The 22,939-nt window shown below is 33.3% G+C and overlaps 1 protein-coding gene and 2 non-coding genes across 3 annotated transcripts; all 3 read left to right on the top strand.

Annotated features, from left to right (window-relative positions):
* The first annotated feature begins 13,777 nt into the window (after positions 1-13,777).
* TRNAT-CGU (transfer RNA threonine (anticodon CGU)) lies at positions 13,778-13,849 on the top strand. Its single transcript has one exon. It is a non-coding gene; the product is annotated as a tRNA-Thr (tRNA).
* Positions 13,850-13,988: 139 nt separating this feature from the next.
* On the top strand, positions 13,989-16,684 carry LOC149528132 (uncharacterized). Its single transcript, XM_089810791.1, has 2 exons — positions 13,989-14,319; positions 15,370-16,684. Exon 2 carries the CDS (start codon positions 16,137-16,139, stop codon positions 16,497-16,499), a length of 363 nt encoding a protein of 120 aa, XP_089666917.1. The 5' UTR covers positions 13,989-14,319; positions 15,370-16,136; the 3' UTR covers positions 16,500-16,684.
* On the top strand, positions 14,440-14,527 carry LOC149528133 (small nucleolar RNA Z103). The gene has a single exon (XR_016359407.1). It is a non-coding gene; the product is annotated as a small nucleolar RNA Z103 (small nucleolar RNA).
* Positions 16,685-22,939: the final 6,255 nt, after the last annotated feature.

Here is a 22,939-nt window from a genome sequence, read left to right as displayed (position 1 = left end):
CAAATTTATGATTGCCAATATACATATCCACACATATTTGTTTGGTTTTCTTGTTTTACTATACCCTCAGTTTATCATGCTAAAGCTAAGACATAATGTGTTTTGTTCTCTACTTCATTTTAATTGCACACCATTCAAATTGATATTATGAGGCACACTACATTACTCATACGAGTGATTTTTTTTAATATAATTATAATGGTTCTTGATTTTATAGTTATAATTTTATGTCAAGCAGTCAACAAACTATTATGAAGCACTACTACACCTTTTTATTTTATGATATTTTAATATAGTAAGATGGTTTTAACTATGATACATTCAAAGAAGGAAGTTCTACTTGTTATAATTTTGAGCTACAGAAATTAAATTACAATGTTATACTTCAAATTTTAAAATTTGTAATTGTTGGTTTTTTTTACCATGTGTATTGGTTTATGACATTCTTAACTTCTATTTTTTAAGCCATGTACGTAATACATACATACATATATACATATTTTGTATATACTATTTTATTTTTCATATGAATGAAAGATTTGGACCAAATCTGATCCAATCTTTATTTTGCTTTGTCTATGGATGCAACTTGGGGTTTGTCTTTGTTTGCAAATTGTTATAGTTCGAGTTTTTGATAAATTAGTTCAAGTTATTTTGATAAATTTGAATTCTTGTTCAAATATTACCATTGTAAAGCATTTGGTTTCATTCTTAACCATTTTCCTTTTATGTACATGTTTTGTACATGTTTTTTGTTCACCAACCACAAATAGGGGACTCAAACTATTAATTTCAGTACTTATACATTTCAACCCAACTCTTTAGAATAGCATTCATTCATGCATTTACACTTATCTTTCATTAAAAAGGATACTCATGCAAATTAGTTATAATATATGGATAAAATTAACTACCATTCAATACTATCAATGTTCCTATTGGTTCTCTTTTTCATATTTAACATTTGTTTTGGTTTTTTAGGTCATGGCTAATCCTCCCCAACCTCACCACATAATAGACATCTCAAGCAGTGCATTAGAGGTCAATACTCCACAACCATCTACGGGATCTAATTGGTCTATCAATTGGAATGGGTATCCCCAAACTGAAATACAAAGACTTGCAAATTGTGCTTCTCTAAATTGTGCTCAACTATATGCACAAATGAAAGTGGCAACATACATACATGTGATGTTCAAGAATTTGAGATCATTAGGGTTGAGGAAGTTTTGCAAGAAATCAATTTACAACAACTTGATTACTATCATTATTGCAATTATCTAAGGTAGATTCATGCTAACAAGTATTACAAACAAGGGAATGCACCTATTATTCGTCGTGCTTTTCAAGACTATCTTAATCGTCCATAGAGCACACTTCACTTGTGTTATCCCTTTTTGGTGATTATTAGTGGTTACTCTATTACAACTCTCTAAAAAATAGGGATTTTTTATACTTCTCATATTATTGTAATACACGAGTCGGCCTTATGTTCCTCCTCCATTATGTCATATGTTGATTGAAGTTTAATTTATACACACTCGGTTCTATTTTGAATACAACTATGCATTACATATATCTCCAATAACTATTCACTTTTCTTCTTCCTTTACCCTTACATAGTTTACTTTTCTCAAAGAGATGCCACATTTCATATATATTTAACTAGAATGATTTTTTTCATGGCACAATGGTTTATACAATATTATGTGTGTCACATCTTCATGCATCTTTGCACACTTTTGTCTTATGTTTATGTTTTCACACTTTAGACTACAAGTTTGAGCACTCTTTTCAATCTATTCTCACACTTTAGTCGACAAACTTGTGCTTCACCAAAGCAATTTTGGTTTATCATTTCCTTGTATGTCCTCTTATGTTTGGACAATTGCCTTGCATATATGTTTTGGTTTGAAAATGAAGTCAATAGATATGATTAGAACTATCTCTTTAATATAATTTAATATCATGTTCCTAAGTAGTTCTATATACTAACATCAATAAACGATATTTTACCATTTTTAAAAACCAACTATTCTTTCGATCGTACTAACCACTTATGGAAAACATTACACCTCATCCAGGAAAATGCTTGGCAACAAAAAATGTGTATCTGAAGAAATTACTTTTGGATTGCACATTCCTGGTATGCCTTCTTACCTATATTCCTTTTTCACATGTACATGTTTTGCTATTTAAGTAAGAATATCTGAGTATGCATTGTTTTAGCACAGAGTTAAATTGATGTTACCTTCCATTTTATTTGGCTTATATTCATAGTGAGAGTTCACTATAGTTACTAATTCATTTCCCTCCTACACTTCACCATAAGCATTCTTTCAACCATATCAAAGTCACCTATAACTACTCTTGTTATACTATGACTACTATGTTCCCATGCAAAGTGCTACCATACTATAATTCTTAGGTCCAACCCTACTAATGTAATGTGGCCTTTTAAGACATTGACAACCACATGCTCCTCTAAGTTTAGCACTTTTTCTGACTACTATGTTTGTAAATCTGAACAAGATAATGATAGTTATCGGTCTCAGTTTATAGGGAAAATTCAATCTCCCCAAGTAATGTCTCAAACTCTTATGAAAGATGCAATTAGAATTATCAACAATGAAAACAATCATTTACAGCCGCATCTCCAAGTATTTGGCATTGCACCATTTGGACAAGGAACTCAAGCAACACATAGATACCAGTTAGAGCTCTCTGATGGCCTTCACCTACAAAAAGCAACCTTGCCAAGGAAATTTAATGATCTTATACTTTCAGAGGAAATCCAAAAAAGTTCTATAATAAATGTCACCCACTATTCTATTATCACCGTTTGCGAGTCGAAGTAACTCCACTTCCACTCCACTTCTATTTAATGAATCCCTTCATGTTTTATTATGCAAATATGCACCCTTACTAATATTATTATTTTACCTACCTTTTTAGGTGGATTGTAATCTCTGACTTAGAGGTTTTGTGCACAAAACATGATATCATTGGTGTTCCCATCTTCTTATTCAAAGAACCAATGAAAATTATAAACCAGTCCTTTGTTAGTCCATTGAGCACGAGAAAAAATGTTGATCAGATAGGAACATCAGTGCATATGACTCATACTGAATTGATGTTTGGCCTCAATGCATCTCTACAAAAAAAAATCACACTTTAACAATCACTCCATTTAGAAGTTTGAGCCCATATCAAACAATGTGGACTATTAAAGGTCGTGTGACCATGAAAAAGGAAAAATACCAGTTCAACTCAAAGAATGGAAATGGTCATATGTTTAGTTTTGACATTATGGATACTGAAAGGACTGAAGTTCGGATAACTTGCTTCAATGATGTTGCAAACCTCCACTTTGATAAAGTCCAGGTTGGGAGTGTTTGCACATTGTCTGGTGGTACCATAAAATTTGCAAACAAGTTCTACAATAAATTGAACAATGATTTTGAAATCACCTTAATAGAGGATTCAACACTTTCACTATGTGATGATGACCTCTTAATTCCAACACTTCGATACACTTTTACATCCATTGTAGAGATTTTGAATATAAATATTAATTCTACTCTTGATCTCATTGGAATTGTCATTTGTGTGGATCCTGCCTCTACAATAAGAAGGAAAGCTGCAACTGAGGTTTTAAGGAGTCTCAAGATGGTTGATGTTTCTACATCCACTATTAATGTAACTTTGTGGAGATAGGCAGCTATGAAAGAAGGTGCATAATTACAAGAAATGTATCTTCTATAGAAGTCAACTGTGCTTGTTATAAAAGGTGGTCGTCTAACAAAATACAATGGTAGGGTCGTAAGCACACTTGCCATTTCACAGATACTTATAAATCTTAATATTGATGAAGCCAACCAACTACAGTCTTGGTTTTCTTAACATGGGCATACGTTTCTTGCAACAACACCCACCCTACTAGATTTGCCTCTGATTTTAGCACGAAAAACCATTATTAAGATTGAAGAGGAATGTCCAACTTCCTCAAAACCTCTCCAATACATTGTTAAAGCAACCCTTGTTTTAGCCGTAAGGAAGAAATTTTGTTATCTAGCTTGTCCCCTTGTCATAGCAAGAAAGCAATGCAAGAAAAGGGTTGAAAAAAATAGTGACTATAGGTGGTATTGCTCAAAGTGTCTAACCACCTTTTCAGATTGTGATTATAGATATGTACTTCAAGTCAAGATTGAAGACCATACTGGATCATTGTGGGAAACTACTTTCGATGAAACTACAACTAAACTCCTTGGCATGCCTGAAAAAGAACTCTATATGCTATAGTTTGATGATATTGAACCTGACCGTGTAGAGTTTGCTATACGAACTGCTCAATAAAACCAATTTTTATTCATAGTTACAAGCAAAATGGAACCATATAATGATGAGTTGTGTCTGAACTCAATGATCCTAGAAGTTTCTAGGTTGGACTTCATAAGTGAGTGCACCTCACTCTTTGATGGAATTATAGCCCCTGTGCTAGCTGCAACTGAATAGATAATGCACCACACATGAAGGCATGTGACTTCCATTTTTTTCAAACTACTATCCATACATGAAAATGACATATTTTTCTTATAAGTATATTTTATATGAATCACAATTTTTGTTGGTTCTCCTTAATATCCATTCTCTATGCTTATCGCCTCCTCTTTGTTGTATTGACTACTATCCCCAATACTGTATACGCGTCAATAGGGTTTCAAGACCCCTTCAAAACTTGTCTTTTAACCTTTTGCTAGAAAACATTTATAGTTGATTTTTTTTATATCTATTATTTAATGTGTTTCAATGACTTACTTTTCTCTACAAATTATGTACTCTTTGTTATACTTGTACCCAATGTTTGATTTCTATTTGCAACTTCATTATTATCTAATATGTTCTACATTTGGTAATACCAAATACGTTACATAACAATAATCAACCCTTTACTTAGGCTAATTTAACATTTGTAAAAAGAGGTTCAACACAACTACTACTCTTACTCTTCAACATATTTGTTTTTTCCACCTATACAACTTGTGTTGAAGGGTGGATACTCTTTTGATATTATTGTTATTGTTCTTGCAGTTCCTTTCTTTTGTAATTTTATAATGGTGATAGAAATACATTTTTCTTCTTACTATACAATTCAGCATATGGCTCTAGTTGCTCCTAATCAAGATAGACAGCCCATCCATAGTAATAGTGTTGTTGTGCAATCACGCAAGAGAAGTCATGTATATTATGGCCGCCATAGAGAAGAAATTAGAGCATGTCATTGCATTCAACACTACCAACATTTGCAATCAACATTGAACCAACCATTTCACTACCACCTGCAAGATTCTACAGGTTCTCCTACACCACAACCTTCCATGTATGCTCCACCAAATCCTAATGAGAAAATCCCTCCTTGTCAACAATCAATGAACCACATCAATTTCCAATTTTCCTCTAAATATATAGATGCAAACCACAGATTTAGAACTAGGATAGATGCCCTCTTACAACTGAAAACGTGTACTACCTATAAGGAGTGCTACCCTAGTATGAATGTGTGTACATCAAATGGAGTTATAACTTGTAAGAGATTTTTTTTCTAAAAGGGGAACACATTGCTTCTTGGAAGCCAACAACATGGACCCCTTTGAGCAACCAACTATGTTAAGGGTTTTCACCCAAGTAGAGGAGATGCTTATTGCACGTGTTAATCCCATCTTGCAAGTAACCCATGCTCATGGTGGGCAATAAAAATATAGTGGCCACACAATAAGCTTTCCCCAGGATATTCAAACAATTACAAAATATTTACCACTTACAATTGACCAACTAGATGTCTTAATGGTTCGAAGGCTAAATTCAAGTGGGAAGCATTATGATTGCTATGTTAGTAGGATCCATGTTCACAATGCACTCTCATACAAGATCAAGTTTGACCCTTACTACAAAGATGTAGAAATAGACAGTTTGGCATTATCAATGCTTCCTACTTGCACTACTGATATTTCACAAAAGCTACATACAATTGATGATTGCAGTGAACCTCTACCTTCGACAACTGCTTCAGTTGAAAACATACAATGTGACATGGAAGATGCCTCCCAATATTCAACATCATTTATGTTGAGCCTACCAAACAAACATCATCAACTATAGATCATAAAAGATTCTTTACAAATGGAACAAGAGATAGATGCCATCGTGGTTTGGCCACTAATAGGTTCAACCCCCATTAATGAGTATACTACTAAGGGCTTGTTTGACATGGCCTTCCCCACATTTTTCCCAAATGGCATTGCACTACCCATGCAACCTCACGCTAGAGAAGTCAAAATCCATGAATATGTTGTGCATCTTATTCATTACCATGATAATAGGTTTGGCCAACATCCACACTTTAGATACTTCCTCTTGAATCTTATGATGCATCATTGTAGCTAATCTACTGCATCTATATTTATTAAACAAAAAGTGGAAGACAATACACCTTCCATTATAGAAGACCTTCGCTCACACCTAACTAACCAGCCTGACAATCAACTCGCGGAAGAACTGATGCACTTTGGGTCTACTTTACAAGGGACAAGAGCATTCTAGAATACACATCATATAGAGTTGACAAGTTTGATAACCCAAATAGGATCTCCAATATTCTTCTTTACATGGAGTGCAACAAACACTAAATGGCCTGATTTGCATAGTGTTCTTTCCCCAAATGTACCATCTTCATTGCTTACCAACAAACAACGTATTGATAATGTGATTAATAATCCGCATACAACATCACTATATCTACACCAACGCTTCAAATTTTTTTGTGAAGAGATAATTGAGAAGCTCATGGAGGCAACTAATTATTGGTATCACTCCAAATGGTAGGGAAGAGGATTTGCGCACATACATGGTGTCATTTGGATTAAAAATGCTCCAAATACGGATACACTTGATTGGGAAAACCCTAAAGCAATAGAAAAGGCCAAAAAAATCTCTGAGAAATATGTTTCGGCTATGAACCCTTGCTCAAAAGTATAAATGGACAACTTTCAACATAGAGCTCCAACAGAAGATCCATGTCTTTTAAATACAACTAAAATAACTTCTATTAATCCTTTAGTTGATTATGAAGAGTTGGTTAATCATGTTCAAAGGCACACTCGATGTAATGAGAGGACGTGCCTACGTGTGAAAGGTGAAGAAATGAAATGTAGATATAAAGCACCTTGGAAAGAATGTGAACAAGCATCATTATACCGTAATGAAACAAGGCACAAATGCTTTGAACTAGCTAGAAATTATGATAGGTTGAACATTCATAACCCACATATGCTATCAATATGGAGAGAAAATATAGATTGCCAACCTATTACATCTCGAGCATTAGTTCTCAAATACATTGCTAAGTATGCATCCAAATCTGAAAGAAAAAGTGAAAATTGTGTTCAGATATTGGCTAGAATTTGCTCAGATTCAAATGTAGATGACAATACCGTCAAAGCATACCAGAAGTTTATGGCTGAAATTTTTGTCGAGAGAAACATTAGTGCACAAGAAACATGTCACATGCTTCAAAAATTGCCCCTTATGAATTGCAATCATCAGTTTATGTCTTTGAATGTGGGGCAAAAAGTTTTGCACCACCTTAAACAAACAAGTGTTGGTAGCAGAATAGAATCTAGCTACATACAAGCATACATGGAACATCCAACTGAGCTTCAACAACTTACACTAATTGAATCGGCAAGATCATACACATATGATGCATCTCGTAAATGAGATAAATGGAGAATAAGAAAGGAAATAGCAATAGTACAAGTGTATCCAAAATATTTTGCAATTCCCAATGAAGACTCTAAGCATTTTGAAACCTTTTGTTGGACTGAATTTCTCTTGTACAAACACTTTTGTGATATCCGTGTAGATAAAGGTGTGGACAAAGATGGCATTATTAGAAATTGGAAGAAATTAAAAATAGAAACATATAATGTTTGGCATGTAGACCGCACTGATCAAGATGACGAGATCTTGGAAGAGGAGAATGATTCAAATCATGACATGGAAATACAAGATTCATTGCAACTGAATGAGTGGGAATTTATGTCCCAACTAGGCCTTGCCAATAGTTCTAGCCTAGATGATCTTGACATGTTGGGAAAACGTAACTTTGACAATAACCATCCATGGGAAGACCATAATGTTCCTTTGAATTTGCAAGACCATGTCATTCAATTTATACATAGACAGAAAAATGTTGGCTCAATTATTGGCCCTTCTACCTCTGTCTCTGCCAATAGTTACACTTTATCATGACATCAACAAATTGCACTTTCTATCATTAGAAACCACTCTGCATCTAATTTCTCCATGGAACCTTTATACATGGTCATACAAGGAATTGTTGAAACTGGTAAATCATACCTTATCGGCTACATAAGAAATGCATTACACAACTCAATGCCAAATACAATAAATCCACTCCTTGTTCTTGCACCCACAGGCATTGCAGCTTTCAATAATCATACATCAACCATACATATAGTCCTTAAAATCCCAATTCGAGAAATGAAATCACTTCAGGGTCAAGCATTGATAAAATACCAAGAAGACATGAAAAATATTCAATACATTTTAATAGATGAAATGAGTTTCATAGGTCCCAAACTACTTCTTAAAATTGACTCTAGGCTACGTGAAGCTATACCCCAAAAAGAACACCTTTTCTTTGGTGGCATGTCGTTGATTCTTGTAGGTGACCTACCCCAACTTCCACCAGTTATGGATAAACCACTCTATGCATCTCACACAAATGCAAAACAATTGTGGTGTAGTTTTAACACAGTGGTAACATTAGAAATGATATTTAGATAGGAAGGTGATGATCCGCTTCAAATACAATTTCGCAAAACACTACACAATATCCGCAATGTTGAACCAATGCTACATGATTGAGATTTGTTAATAACTCACACAAACAAGAACCTCACTCCAAATGAACAAATTGAGTTTGACCATGAAACACATTTGTTTGCTACCAATGAACGAGTTTTACTTCACAAGAAAAAAATGCTAAAAAAGCTCAATGTCCCTATTGCACTATGCACTGCAACAAATACACATCACAAGCTTGAAGAAATGATTGATGATGACCAATTACCCAAGGAAGTTTTATTATGTCAACTTCAACGTGTCATGCTTATAACAAACCTCTAGGTCGTTGTTGGTCTTGTTAATGGGTCTCTTGGAGAGGTCAAAGATATAGTGTATCCAATAGGATGTAAACTTCCTTTGTTGCCTTCATATGTCACAGTAGAGTTCAGTAGTTATACTGGTCCACCTTAGGATCCTAGAAACCCAAAAACCGTTCTAATACAACCCATTTCCCAAGGCAATCGTACACAAATACCTCTTGCCACAACTTGGGCTATCACTATACACAAATCACAAGGTTTAACCTTAGGCATGGCTACCATTGATATAGGTAAAACCGAAAGACAAGGCCTCACCTTCACAACAATCTCTAGAGTCAAATCCATCCAAGGGCTTCGTATAGAGCCCTCCTTTTTTTTCGAGTGCTTTTGTAAGATGAAAAAGAACCCGTACAATATTCTTAGAAAGAAAGAAGAAGTATGTTTGCACTCAATCTCGCATCAAAACCATGGCTCTGAAGCTACTTCTACAGAAAATGGTAATGTCTATCGTTCTACAAATATCCATTTTCTCCATTTACTTGTGTGTTTGTGTGGCTTCCTAAATAATTCACTACTCTTTTCCACAGGTTGACACTTGTTGGATTCAAAGAAGGTGTTCGCACACAAAAAAATGCTCAAGAAACTTTCAGGTATTTCAGGTATCTTTTGATTGCTTCTAGAATTTCACTACTACTACATTTCCTACAATTGCCTCATATCTACTTCTTATAAAGAATTAATCCTATTATTTTTCTTGCATACAGGTCTTTGCTACCTTGCCACAAATAAGACTCCTATTACGTTTCTACTTACAATTTCAAAAAAAATCAAAAAATGTGCAATTCAAATCAAGTATGAAGTCTATTTTTATATCCTCAACACTGAGGGAGTGGACATTTTTGGGTTCCATAAGTCAAAAAACAATGTGAACTTTACCATTGAGATATATTTCAAGATTATCTATTCTAGCATTGAATGATCCTTGTAGTTACATCATTATGATTTATCTTTTGTAACTTGTTCTATCTTCTCATCTTATTCTTTGGTACATATTTATGTATTCGATGTGCCTCCTTGATGAGATTTATGTGTATTGTTACATTTCTATTTACAATTTCAATAAATAAATAAAAAATGTGCAATTCAAATCAACTCTTGAACTCGATGTCTTGCATTAAATCAAATAATATAGTTTTACAAATTATTTTTACCTCCAAAGAGAAATGTCAAATGTATATCCCTCTATTATATATATATAATCTACACTATCAATTATAAATATTTGTTTTAAATTTACGTCTTTTGAATTTGTCTTTTAAAAATAAAAACTATCAGTGTACCTCTTGCACCTCTTTCTAGAGCAAGTGTTAGTAATTATTCCTGTCTGTTTTCCTTACCAAGTTCAAATATAGACTTCAATGTTTCATATTTCTTATTTTAAATATATTTATTACTAGTTTTACATTGATGTTTATTTTTGTAATTTGTAAAATGTTATTCTAATATATATTTTTTAATCAAATATAGAGTTAAATATATTTCTTATTTTAAACACATTTGTTATCTTCTACTATTTTACAATTTTGTTCAATTTTTTTTGTATACCATTAATACTACCCCTCAAACTTACTACATATTTTGGTACTTTGATTTAAGTAATCAACAATTATTATTTTTAAGTTAAATATTTCAACTTATAATTGAATTGGTAGAAATGAGTAGTTCATTCATATAATATAATTTTGATTGTTATTTATATATTTCTTAAAATAATAAAATTATTAATATTTTTCAAATTTTCTTCAACTCTCTCTATTATTCTACCTTTACTTGTCCTTATAATAACATATCATTCTCTCTTTTAGCTCTCTCTTTGTATAATATTATATCCCATGGGCGATATGCATCCTTGATATCAACACTAGCTTAGTTGTATATATACAAAAAAATGTTATGAGCGTTTCCATTTTAAAAGACACTTCAACATTTTCCATTAGTTCCTCACTAAACACGAAAAAACTAATCTTGAGCCATAAGTTTTCATCAGTAAAACACAAAGGCGTTGACAAGATAGAGATCATTGCAAAAGCTACTTCAGTCAACCATAAAAACATGAAGGCAGGAACTTTGGCGCATGCGCCCCTTATTTTATATTATTGTTATGAAAATATTACTATTTTCATATTATAATTTATTTATAATATATCAATAATTATATTTATTAAAAAATTTAACATAGTATAATAAATTTATTAAATTAAAATTAGATTTATATAAAAACTAAAGCAAGTACTTAGCCACTACGTAACACTTGTTGTACTTGTCATAAGCAATGTAATGTTGTATTCAATTTGCACAATTACCAAATTAGTTCAAAATCTATCTACCAATCACAAGTAATGATTTTTAAATAATTAAAATATTTCCAAAGCTTTTTTTATTCATTTATAAATTTAATATTTCATACAAATTATATGATTGGGTGAACTTATTTTGTGTTATAGGGGCCCTTTTTTTGGAGAGTTTCCATAATGTAATATTTTCAGCTAGATTCAAGGTTAATGCAACTTTAGTTTCTCTCTCAATATGTTTTGGTTAATGTCGCAAAATCAAATGCTACAACAAAAGTTTGATACTTAATAAATTTATTAACATAGACAATTTTTTTACCTTGTAAAGATTATTTTATGAGTATGTACAAGTGAAATAGTACAAATGAACTTGTAGTTAACCAATGAGGTAATGCGAATAAATTGATTTTTTACACTATTCTATTTATTCATGTACAATTATACTTAAGAATTTATGAAATATAATTTTTTCCCACTTCTCACAATAATATTTAATTGAATTATATTAAAGTAAATTTAGTTTTAAAAAATTATAATTTGTATTTGATACTTACAAATACAATTAATAACAATAAGGGAAGTACATGCCACTATGTGGCACTTGTTTGGTTTGTGCGTCAAATATACTGTATCACATTACTAGTGCTAAATTCTGAAAAAAGTATAGCATATAAAATGTTCTAGCTTTCAAGGAAGCTTGAGGACGAGGTTAATAAGATTTAAAATTGTTTTTATTTACTTATATTATAAATTGTCTATTTTGTATGAAAAATATATTATGATTGTTTTAACTAATTAAAATAAAGAAAATTTATATTTTTAAATTCTTAAAAATGAGTATTAATAATTAACTATACATTTTCAAGGGAAGAAGTTTAATTCTTTGTTTCTATTGGTTGATTGATTACGTCAATTGAAAAATTGTAGACTAAACTAAAGCAATAGTTTCCTGCTCGAGAGGAACTAATATTATATGACAATTTCCATTTAATTGATACTAAATTTCTTCGAAGGTTTAAGTATTCAATCTAAAGGAAAATAACCAACAAATACACAATACCATAAAGCAACGATAATTTCTATCATGGTTTATCTTGACAATATTTTATCACAATTAGCAATTTTATATGTAGCTATGAGGTGTTACATTGTGATATTGCTATCAGGATTTAATTGTGTGATTTTTGAGTCAAACTCATTGACTCATGTTTCATGAGTAGTGATTCAACATAAATCTATCTCTCATGAGAATAAATGGAACACTTAGCACTCATTGGATCTAGGTGATGCTCACAGGGGTGAAGCAACAGGACTTCCCTAGAGGTCACCCATCCCAGTACTACTCCAACCTAAACACGTTTAACTATGAAGTTTCCTCCATGGTTAAACCCAAAGCTTGCAACCCCATTTGCAAAACTTTCACCAAGTGTTGTGCCTTATGATCCATTCATTAGAGAGCCCCTTAAGCTCGTCAATTGATAAGTAGGAGATAATTTTCGCAGCAAGTCACATTGTGATATTGCTATCAGGATTTAACTATGTGATTTTTGAGTCAAACTCATTGACCCATGTTTCATGAGTAATGATTCAACATGAATCCATCTCTCATGAGAATAAATGAAACACTTAGCATTCATTGGATCTAGGTGATGCTCGGAGGGCTTAAGCATCAGGACTTCCTAGGAGGTCACCCATCCCAGTACTACTCCAGCCTGAGCGCACTTAACTATGGAGTTTCCTCCATGGTTAAACCCAAAGCTTGCAATCCCATTTGCAAAACCTTCACCAAGTGTTGTGCCTTATGAACCATTCATTAGAGGAGATAATTTCTACAGCGAGTCACATTGTGATATTGCTATCAGGATTTCACTATGTGATTTTTGAGTCAAACTCATTGACCCATGTTTCATAAGTTGTGATTCAACATGAATCCATCTCTCATGAGAATAAATGAAACACTTAGCACTCATTGGATCTAGGTGATGCTCAGAGGGGTGAAGCGTCAGGACTTCCTCGGAGGTCACCCATCCTAGTACTACTCCAGCCTGAGGGCACTTTGCTATAGAGTTTCCTCCATGGTTAAACCCAAAGCTTGCAATCCCATTTGCAAAACCTTCACCAAGTGTTGTACCTTATGAACCATTCATTAGAAAGCCCTTTAAGCTCATCAATTGATAAGCAAGGGTTACATTGCTTAATTTCATTGGTGATCCGATTTTTTAAAACTGAAACCAACGGGCTTCCATGGCTTAGTGGTAGAGCGTTCGCTTCGTAAGCGAAAGGTCGCGAGTTCGATCCTCGCTGGGAGCTAATGATCATTTTATATTTGAGGCAGATTTTGTTCGAAACTAATATCTAGCCCTACCGGTGTTCCAGATAAATGTTTTAAATTACACTAAAAATTTTAAAGGAAAAAACAAAACCCGATTTAGGTCTACAATTTTGGCGGGCAAAATCAGATTAGGATTAGGGCATTTGCGCTAAAAGAGAATTATGCGTAGAAAACAAAGAAAATCTTAGGGTTTCGGAATTCCAGTCAGCTGTTTTTTTTATATATACAGAGGCGATCAAAGGAAGACCTAATGTTTGTTGATAACGAAATTCCTGTTGCAGATTTTAAGAAGTGTTTAGATTTTATATTCGTATGCGTCGATACTGATTACCAGACTGTTGTATTTCATCGCTGGCTGTGTATGAGACGACGCTATATTTTATTCGCCGGTTATCTAACTTGTAGACGATTTAAGTATTTTGTTTGCTATTCGTCGCTAAAAACACTGGTAAATTTTCATCTTTCTAATAGATGTCTATTTCTTGCTTTCATTGGAAAATAGATTTTTCCTCTTTTTTTGGTTGTTAGGCAATTTTAAATAAATTGCTTGGTTATTTTTCCTGTATGGATGGAAATGAGGATTCTTTCCCCGAATGATCGACAATGATTCAACTGTGCGCGTTCTCTTTGGAGATAAGCCAGATTGCCTGATCCATCACTTTGTAATCGTTCTTTCTTTCTTATTTATGTTTTTGACGTTTTTACGGCCAAATACTTAGGGTTATGCTTGTTTCGGCCATCAATACAGGGCTTCCGGTTTTTTCGTTTCTTTTCCTCCATTATTTTAGGGCTTCATGCTTCTGATATTTGTTCGGACATATTTGTTCGGACATAGGTAAAGCCCGTGGCTAAATAGTCGAAGAAATGCACCCAATGTGACCATTTTGTTTGATTAATTAAAAGTCACAGAACCGTGCTTCAAACAAAACGTCACATCCGGTGCAAATATTCAGTTAGATGGACGTCGCTGAATAGGGGCGTCGTAGCAGAAGATCCGATCCTCCTTGTCAGAGATAAAATTATCTCAAATTAATTTATCATTTCTTTGTTTCTTTCATTATCCGAGTTCAAATTATCATTCGTTATCTGTACCTTCGGTTTTGAGATTTCATTATCTTTCCTTGTCTGTACCATCGTTTTTGAAATTTCATTATCATTCGTTAACTGTACCATCGGTTCGATTAAAAATATGTTTTCCACTTTCGTTATCTGTACCAGAATTGTGTGTATTACACATCTTTTGATTAGGGTTTTATGGATTTATGCGTTGATGCATTGTTTTGCATTATTATTTTGTTGACAGGTAGAATTATACGGTTGAGTCTTTATTTAGGTTCTCCAATGTTATTAGGCTGCAGTTTATTTCATGGTTGGCGATTTTTCATTTTAGATTTTTTTACATTTATTAACTACATATTTGTAATTAATTAGGTTTTTGTTTTATGTTCATTTTTCATTGCATTTGTTTGTTAGTATCTCAACTATGTCAATATAGCAGTGAATTGTGGGGACCTTCCTGCAAATGAAGGTAAGGGCTAACCTTACGAGCGAGGCAAGCACCAGTTCAGGCGTTTGAACGTTTGGACGGGATTTATCGCTTTCCAACAGATCCGATTCACTGAGGGTATACAAATCATGTGCCAGTTGCCCGAACACAAGTAGTAGCTGTAACAGAGGCAAATGCAGTAGAGGAGAGGGGAGACGCCCCTTTATGGAAGATGTTATCGATCTGAACGTTCATCTAGAGCATTTTAGGGACAAATTGAGGCCATGTGAGAGTGACATATTGAATAGAATTATCTTGAATGGGCGGTTGGGTAATGGAATTGTAGAAATAGAGAATTCTACAAATCTTGATTTGGCAGGTTTTGTAAATCTTCACTCTTATTTGGAGAATTTTATTTGAATTGTTTATTTCACTTGAAAGATTAAGTGTGAAGACACAGTTTTATGTGTAAGCTTGGAGTAGCAGACTTTTAAAAATAGTCTAATTTATTATTTTTACACTCAAAAAATATAACCTAGTTTTGATTTTCAATTCCTACTTACTAGTAGGAATATCCGGTGTTCTAATTTGGTATTCTAATTTCATTTTTGCCAATTTTGAAACAAGCACAAGAAAAAATTCAATTCTAGATTTTGAAAAAGCAAATCCTTGTCATCGAAACAGATTTAAAATGAGGACAAAATGAGTAATTTGGAATGTATTCTCTCATGATGTCGAGAAACATATTAATATTACAATAAAGTCTTTGGGTTCTCTCGATGTCTCTCGCTCCTTCTACTCTCATTGCTCCTACGTTTGAATTTGCTGCTCTCGCCTCTCGTTCTATGACTGATGAGGTTGCATGTAAGTTTGCTAGTGGTGGTGGGAGAGCTTTGCCCATTGTTGCTATTGACTCCTCATTTGCAGTGTTCGTTTCCGGTAGGGCTAGGGTCTGCTTGTCCGTTTTTGGCGCCCATTCTTCTCTTTCCACTCCTTCACTCGGTGCTCATCTTAGTTCTGCAGGGTCTCTTGGTTCGAGGGAAGGACTTTTGCAGACGTCGTTGCCTTTGAAGCTGGATTGCATGGTGCTATCCCTCATGCCAGTTCTTCAGAGCCTTCTAATCGTGATGCGTCCTCTGTAAGTGTTTCAAATCCTATTAGGATATCTCTAGACCCAGAAACAGTTGAAGATATTTTCCATACAGCAGAAGAGCTCTCCTCTTTTGCTGCTATTTTTCGTTTTCGGGGTTTTTGGCTCTCTTGTTGATCTTCACACTTGGATCTCTATGCATTGGGAACCAATTATAGACAATAATGTCCACATCTTTCTGAATGCAAAAGGATTCTTTATAGCTAAGTTTGAAAGTGTTAAAGACAAGAAGACTATTATGTGTGATAATAGTTTTTCATGGCAAGGCAGATATCCACTAATGGCTAAATCGTGGCATATGGATTTTAATCCACTTACTAAATCCTTTAACATGTTCCCTATTTGGGTCCAGCTTCCGAATCTCCTGATGCATCTTTGGCAAGATTTTGTTTTTGAAGCTATTGGGAATGCTATTGGTGATTTTTTATATGTGGATTTTGACACTTCAATTTTTTTTCATTCGACGTGTGCATGAATTCTTATGGAGTTGGATGTTTCTAAGGCCTTCTTGAGGAGATTTGTTTGGATTCTGCGAGGGGTTCTTGGACTCAAATGTTGGATTTTGAAGGTATCCCTTTTCATTGCAGAAAATGTCACATGACAAGTCATATTGCTGATTGTTGTGGTGTTAAAAAGTCCAAGTCAAGGCGACCACCTTCTTGGTGGTCAGGGGCCTCTTCAGAGCACTGCACGGTGCATAATCTTTGGTTGCGCCCTTGGAACTTGTGGGTGATTCTCCCCTTGATGATGCTTCTAGCGATCATTCGGTGCCTGTGGTAGATGAAGTTGTTCGAACTTGAAGTTTGGTCCCTATTCCCACTCTGGCTCCTACCCCTATATCGGATGCTCTTTCTAGGGGCCAGTCATCTTCTGGCTCTTCTAGGAAGATTGTTGTGGCTTCTACTTCCCCTGGGTTCCACCATTTCATTTCTTCTGGGGTTTGGGTTGCTGAGGCTGCGAAGGTGGACGGTTGGATTGTAGTAAAAAGAAAGAAAACTAAGCTTTTTGCTCCCCCTTTAGATATGAACCTTAGGTCGCGCAAGGAAGGCACTAAATTAAAAGGAAAATCATAAGTTCCTTTGTTGTCACTAGCTTTTTCGGTGCGGTGTTGGCCACTGTGCAGGTGTGCTTGTTGTGGTACCGGTGTGTTAGTTGCTGGCTTTTGCTTGCCAATTGGTTTAGTCTCTAGGTTCTAGGTCCCTATAAAATTTGGTTGCTTTTTTTAGTCTTTTCTTTTGGTTTCAGGTCCCTGTAAAACTTAATTTTTTTTTTTTTAACTAGTTTCAGGTCCTAGTAAAACTTGGTAGTGTTTCATGGTTTATCTTTTTCTTTTATGTAAAGGGTTTCGGGGCCCCTTCAAAACCTGTTTTTACCTTAATCTAAAACATACTAGTATTACATGTATGCTTAAGATGAGTTACATATATGATTATTTATATTATTGTTATATTACTGTTATATTAATAACTAGTGATGTTTAACTGTAGAAATATGTCTCTTCATGAGACATGTCTCCTCTCATATTTATAAGCCTTCATTTGCATTTGGAACATCATCAATAACAATGGCTATGATTCTACATTTATAGAAACGATCCTAGAAATTAATACGGTATCAAAGCTAGGTTGCAAATGTAAGAAAGGAGAGAATAAGATTCGAAGAAATACAGTCAGCAACAAATGATATTCCAGTCAGTAATACAAAATCATAAAAGTGACACATATACCGAAAAGAATAACAAAGATGCATATTGATTGTAGAATATAATAGAGTTATCACTATCTATCTATATATATATATATATATATATATATATATATATATATATTACATTTTGATTTTTGAAAATATTTTTTTAAAATTAAGAATTATAATATTATTTTCATTTTTTAATTCTAAAGTGTTAAAAATGACATTTATAGAAAATGAATGTAAAAAAAATGGTTGAAATAAGTTTACATTCATAAATGTTTAAAGTCATAAATTAATTTATTTTTTAAAATATAAATATGTTTAAACAAAATATATATTGTTGAATGATAATAATATGATTTTTTTGACTTTTACTAATTTAAATAATTTTTTAAATGAAATTCAAATTAAATTATTTGTACATAAATATTTTATAATATTTTTACAAAACATATATTAATTTTATGATATCATTTCTAAAAATTTATAATAATCTCATTTATTAAATTTAACAATCTTTTACAAAATCTAATTTTGAGAGATTGCTTTTCTAAAATATATTTATTGGTGGCTTAGGCCTTAAAGACCTTAGGATTCAAGGTGTTTCTCTTGTTTTTAAGTGGATTTTTCAGGCTCTTGATGGTCATGAGCCTTGGAAAGTTCTTCTTAGAAATAATATTGATGCACGAGCATCTTGCATGGGAAAATTATTGAAAAAAAAAAAAAAAAAAAAATTGTGGAGGAGAGAGAAAGTGACGAAAATTAGAGGAGAAATAATAAAAAATAAAATAAACGAAAAAAAAGAGAAAATGAGAAATTTTTATTTTCGAAGTGCATAGGTGGCATAATAAAAAATAAATAAATAAAATGGTTGTCATTCCATTTATCGAGGTGTGGGTAGAATTCTAGAAAATTATGAATATTGTAAAAAGTTGTGGATATTGTAGAAGGTTATGGAAGTTGTAGAAGGTTGTGGAGGAATTTTAGAAGGTTGTGGATAAGTCATGTATTGGGTGGTAAGTGCCTATTTAAGCAAGGCATATGAGCATTTCTAATCAAGCTCGAGGAGTAGAAGCTCGAGAAGGAGAAGCTCGGGAAGTAGAAGCTTTGGAAGGAAAGCTTGGAAAGGTGAAAGTTGTGGAAGGTGAAGCTTGGAAAGCTTGGAAGGCTTCAAGGTGTGAAAGAGAAGGAAGAAATGAAGAGTGAGTCTTCTAAGTCTATGGACAGAGTGTCGAATGTGAGGCAATTTACACTTGGATCTTGGATTAGGTTTGTGAGAAGAGCTAGTGGCTGCGGTTTAGAAACAAGGAGGTTGCTTGGTGGCTTGTGAGCACAAGTTGAGATCTCGAAGGTTTCTACTAGAGTATGGATTTGGATCTGGACTAGAGTGTTGCATTCTTGGTTGTGAGTTGGTAAGGGTGGTGTGGCCCTTCGTCAATGGTATAGAGCGTACCTTCATCAAATATTCAATCTGGATTTCCTAAGCAAGCTAAATATTGGAAGAACCTTCCCTTTGCTAATCTTGTTGCTAGGACGTTCCCTTTCTTTGTTCAAGGCTCCATGGTTTTTAAGTCTATCTGGAAGGCTTGGGAGTTGGTGAGGGGCTTTATTTATAATTTTAACTTCAATAACAATAATTCTATCCACGGTGAACGCTCTATCTTGTGGAATCTGAAACATAATGGCAAGCCTCTTGCCATGACTCAAGGGTGTTCTGCTAAACATTAGAACAGCCATGGTATCAAGAGCTTTATTGATATTTTGGAGAATGACAACCTTGCCAGTTGGCAAGATATTAAGCTTAAGTTCAATCTTCCTGACTCTCATAAACGTACCTATAATATGATAGCTAATGCATGTCGCCCTCTCAATCTTCCTCGTAGATGTGATGTGGATTCCCATAGATTCTTATATTTCCGTTGGGATGATGGATCCCTCTTACAGAAAATCAAAGCTAAAGATATATATAAGGTGCTTAATAAAGATCACTCTATTTTATCACACCTGAATACCACCTGGTATATGAATTTGGACTCTCTTGAATGGCACAAAATCCTTGACAAATTCTGGAAGTCTCATATTCCTCCCAAAATCTTACATTTTAAATGACAGCTTCTTCTTGATAGACTTCCTGTTAAAAATCAAACTGGTGATACTGACTCTTGTTCTATTTGCAGGGTTCTTGAAAATTTAAGACATATCTTCTTTACTTGTCATTTTGCTAGGATTATATGGAATTTTTTTGGAATATCTATAACTGATCATGTCTCTGTGCTAGATACTATTCTTGGAAACATATCCGGCCTAAAGAAGGATGCTAACTTTTTTTGGAATATTCTCTCTTCTCATATTCTTTGGTTTATTTGGAAAAGTAGAAATGAGGACAAATTCCAATATGTTGGTAGATCCCTTACTTTGTTTCAATTGAAACTCATACGCTTTAAGATTGTCTCGCAGGTGTGCTGCATTATGAAACTTGAAAAAGACAAACTGAAAAGATTTCTCCGTGATGGGCATGCTACGATGTTCATCTACAAAATGAAGCATGGGCTGGAATGGGCCAGCATTATTGATGACCAGGCTGCTTTTGAAGATGCCCTTAAGCGGCTAATTAAGGAGATGCGAGATACTAGAGGCCCTTTTTCTGATAGACTTGAGTTCTTTGCTCATATTCTTGAGTAGAAGAAAGTTGTTTCGATGGAAGGAGAGCTAGGATGGACAACATGGATTGATGATCGTGATGATATTCTGGATTAGCTTATCTAATTTCCTTTTTTGTAATCTCATTGAAACTGTTACATATTGTGCTAGTTCATTGATCATGGATTACCAGTTGAACTAGGAGGTTGAGGTTCGCCTCCCCTCTCTTGATTTTGTACCTATCTTTTTGAACTATCGATTATTTAATTTAAAATATATATATTTATTCAAATACTTAAAAAAGGCATGCAAGATCATAATGAACCAAATGATCATTATTACAATATTATCCATTATACACAACGTCAATTCAATTCAACATGATGAACGCTCCTAAATGCTCCTAAAAGCAACAATAATAGGTACTTCCAATTCATTTAAAAATGTTTTTGATTTAAATATTATTTAAAATAAAAGAAACCAGTTAATAAATTTTCAATGGCTGAGTCGAAATGTAGATCTCATGATTTTGATATTTTGTTCCCATCTTGTTTTATGTGTATTTAAAGCAATCACTAGTTTTCTTACAATTCAAATGGTGGTTCAATAATGCTTAAAACTAGTTATCAACTTTGACAATCCAAGGAAAAAAACAAATGTTTATAACGATGCTGATAAACTTAAGTGATTCCCAAGACATTTCAAAAATATGTGGCCAATTTTCACAAGTCATCACTAAAATGTGGGAGAACCATGAAAGCAAAAACTAAACCAAAACCAAAATTTACTTCATGCGAAAATTATGAGTATGAAGTACTTAAATCACCAAACATGTGATGAAATTATTAGATGATGGCCAACAGATTTTGGGATACGTGGCAGCAAATTAATTAATAATCGACTCTAGAATTTTCGTGGCCAGCTTTTCTCCAGAATCTTCCAACGCGTATTTTATAAAAATCGTGTGCAAAGAGCTCGATAAGATTGCTGATAAAGGACTCAATGTAATTAATGCATGGTTGTCTTTTGATTTTTTTAAATAAATTTTGGTAGTGGAAAATAAAATTAAACCCCAGGAAAATAGTCCTAGTCCAATCAGAAAAAAGTTTTCTTGTTTTGATAAATGAAATTAAAAATATACAATCTAAAAACCTTAGGGTATGTTGTTTTTTGGAAAATAAAGAAATAGGCAGGGGGGGTAAACAAAAACATTAGTACCTTGCCTTTTATAGGCAGGGACTAATAAATATGATGTCTATCATATAGGTTGATGGCAAGGAAGATATAATAGCAGTGGAAAAATTGATATTCCTTACTAATCTAATCATAAAACAAGATATATTTGTATTAAGGGATAACAAATAACGAATAGCAAATAAGATGCAGAGATCGTATAAGAACAAAATTCTACAGCATAGAGCACACCATACAAGCCTCGACATAGAATCAAGGGAGAGAAGATTAAATATAATTTTTATTTTATAATTTGGTATTAGATATTGGAAATTCCATATGTTGTGTGTTTGCTATATTGTTCAAATTATGATGTGTTTCAACGAAACATTGTTTATTGTGATGATGATAATGATTCTAAATAGAATTTTTGAATCTTTGTTCTTTTCTAAAACAATGTAATTATGGTGTTAAAAAAATCGTTGAACTTTTTGATTTTTGACGTCAGAATTATATATTTACTTGAAATAGTTTTCCATTATCTTTAATTGACATATGTTATACATCAGATTCATTTTCTTAAATATATAATTTACATTTTTTTTCATCTAACAATTTTAATTGACAAATAATGGAGACCACTAATATATTTCAAAGAATATATTCTTTGATCAATGTGTGTAACTCAATACAATCGTGTCATATTTTATTGCTTTTATTCATTGGGTTTTTCTATATTTGGATTATATCTTTGTTTCCATCTAAAATTGAAAATTTATAATCAAATCTCATTCTTTTTTTAAATATTTGCATATTCAGGAAAGATATAAAAATTAGATTTTTTAGACAATGAATTTGAAATTATCACACCAAATCCCATTGTTTATGTAAACTTGGATGCCTCCCTGCAAACTCCAATTGATATAT

This window comes from Cupressus sempervirens, chromosome 11 (assembly GCF_028749045.1).
Source record: "Cupressus sempervirens isolate cs-2001-9-10 chromosome 11, ASM2874904v1, whole genome shotgun sequence".
Taxonomy (NCBI): Eukaryota; Viridiplantae; Streptophyta; class Pinopsida; order Cupressales; family Cupressaceae; genus Cupressus; species Cupressus sempervirens.
This window is presented reverse-complemented; position numbering and strand designations above follow the sequence as displayed.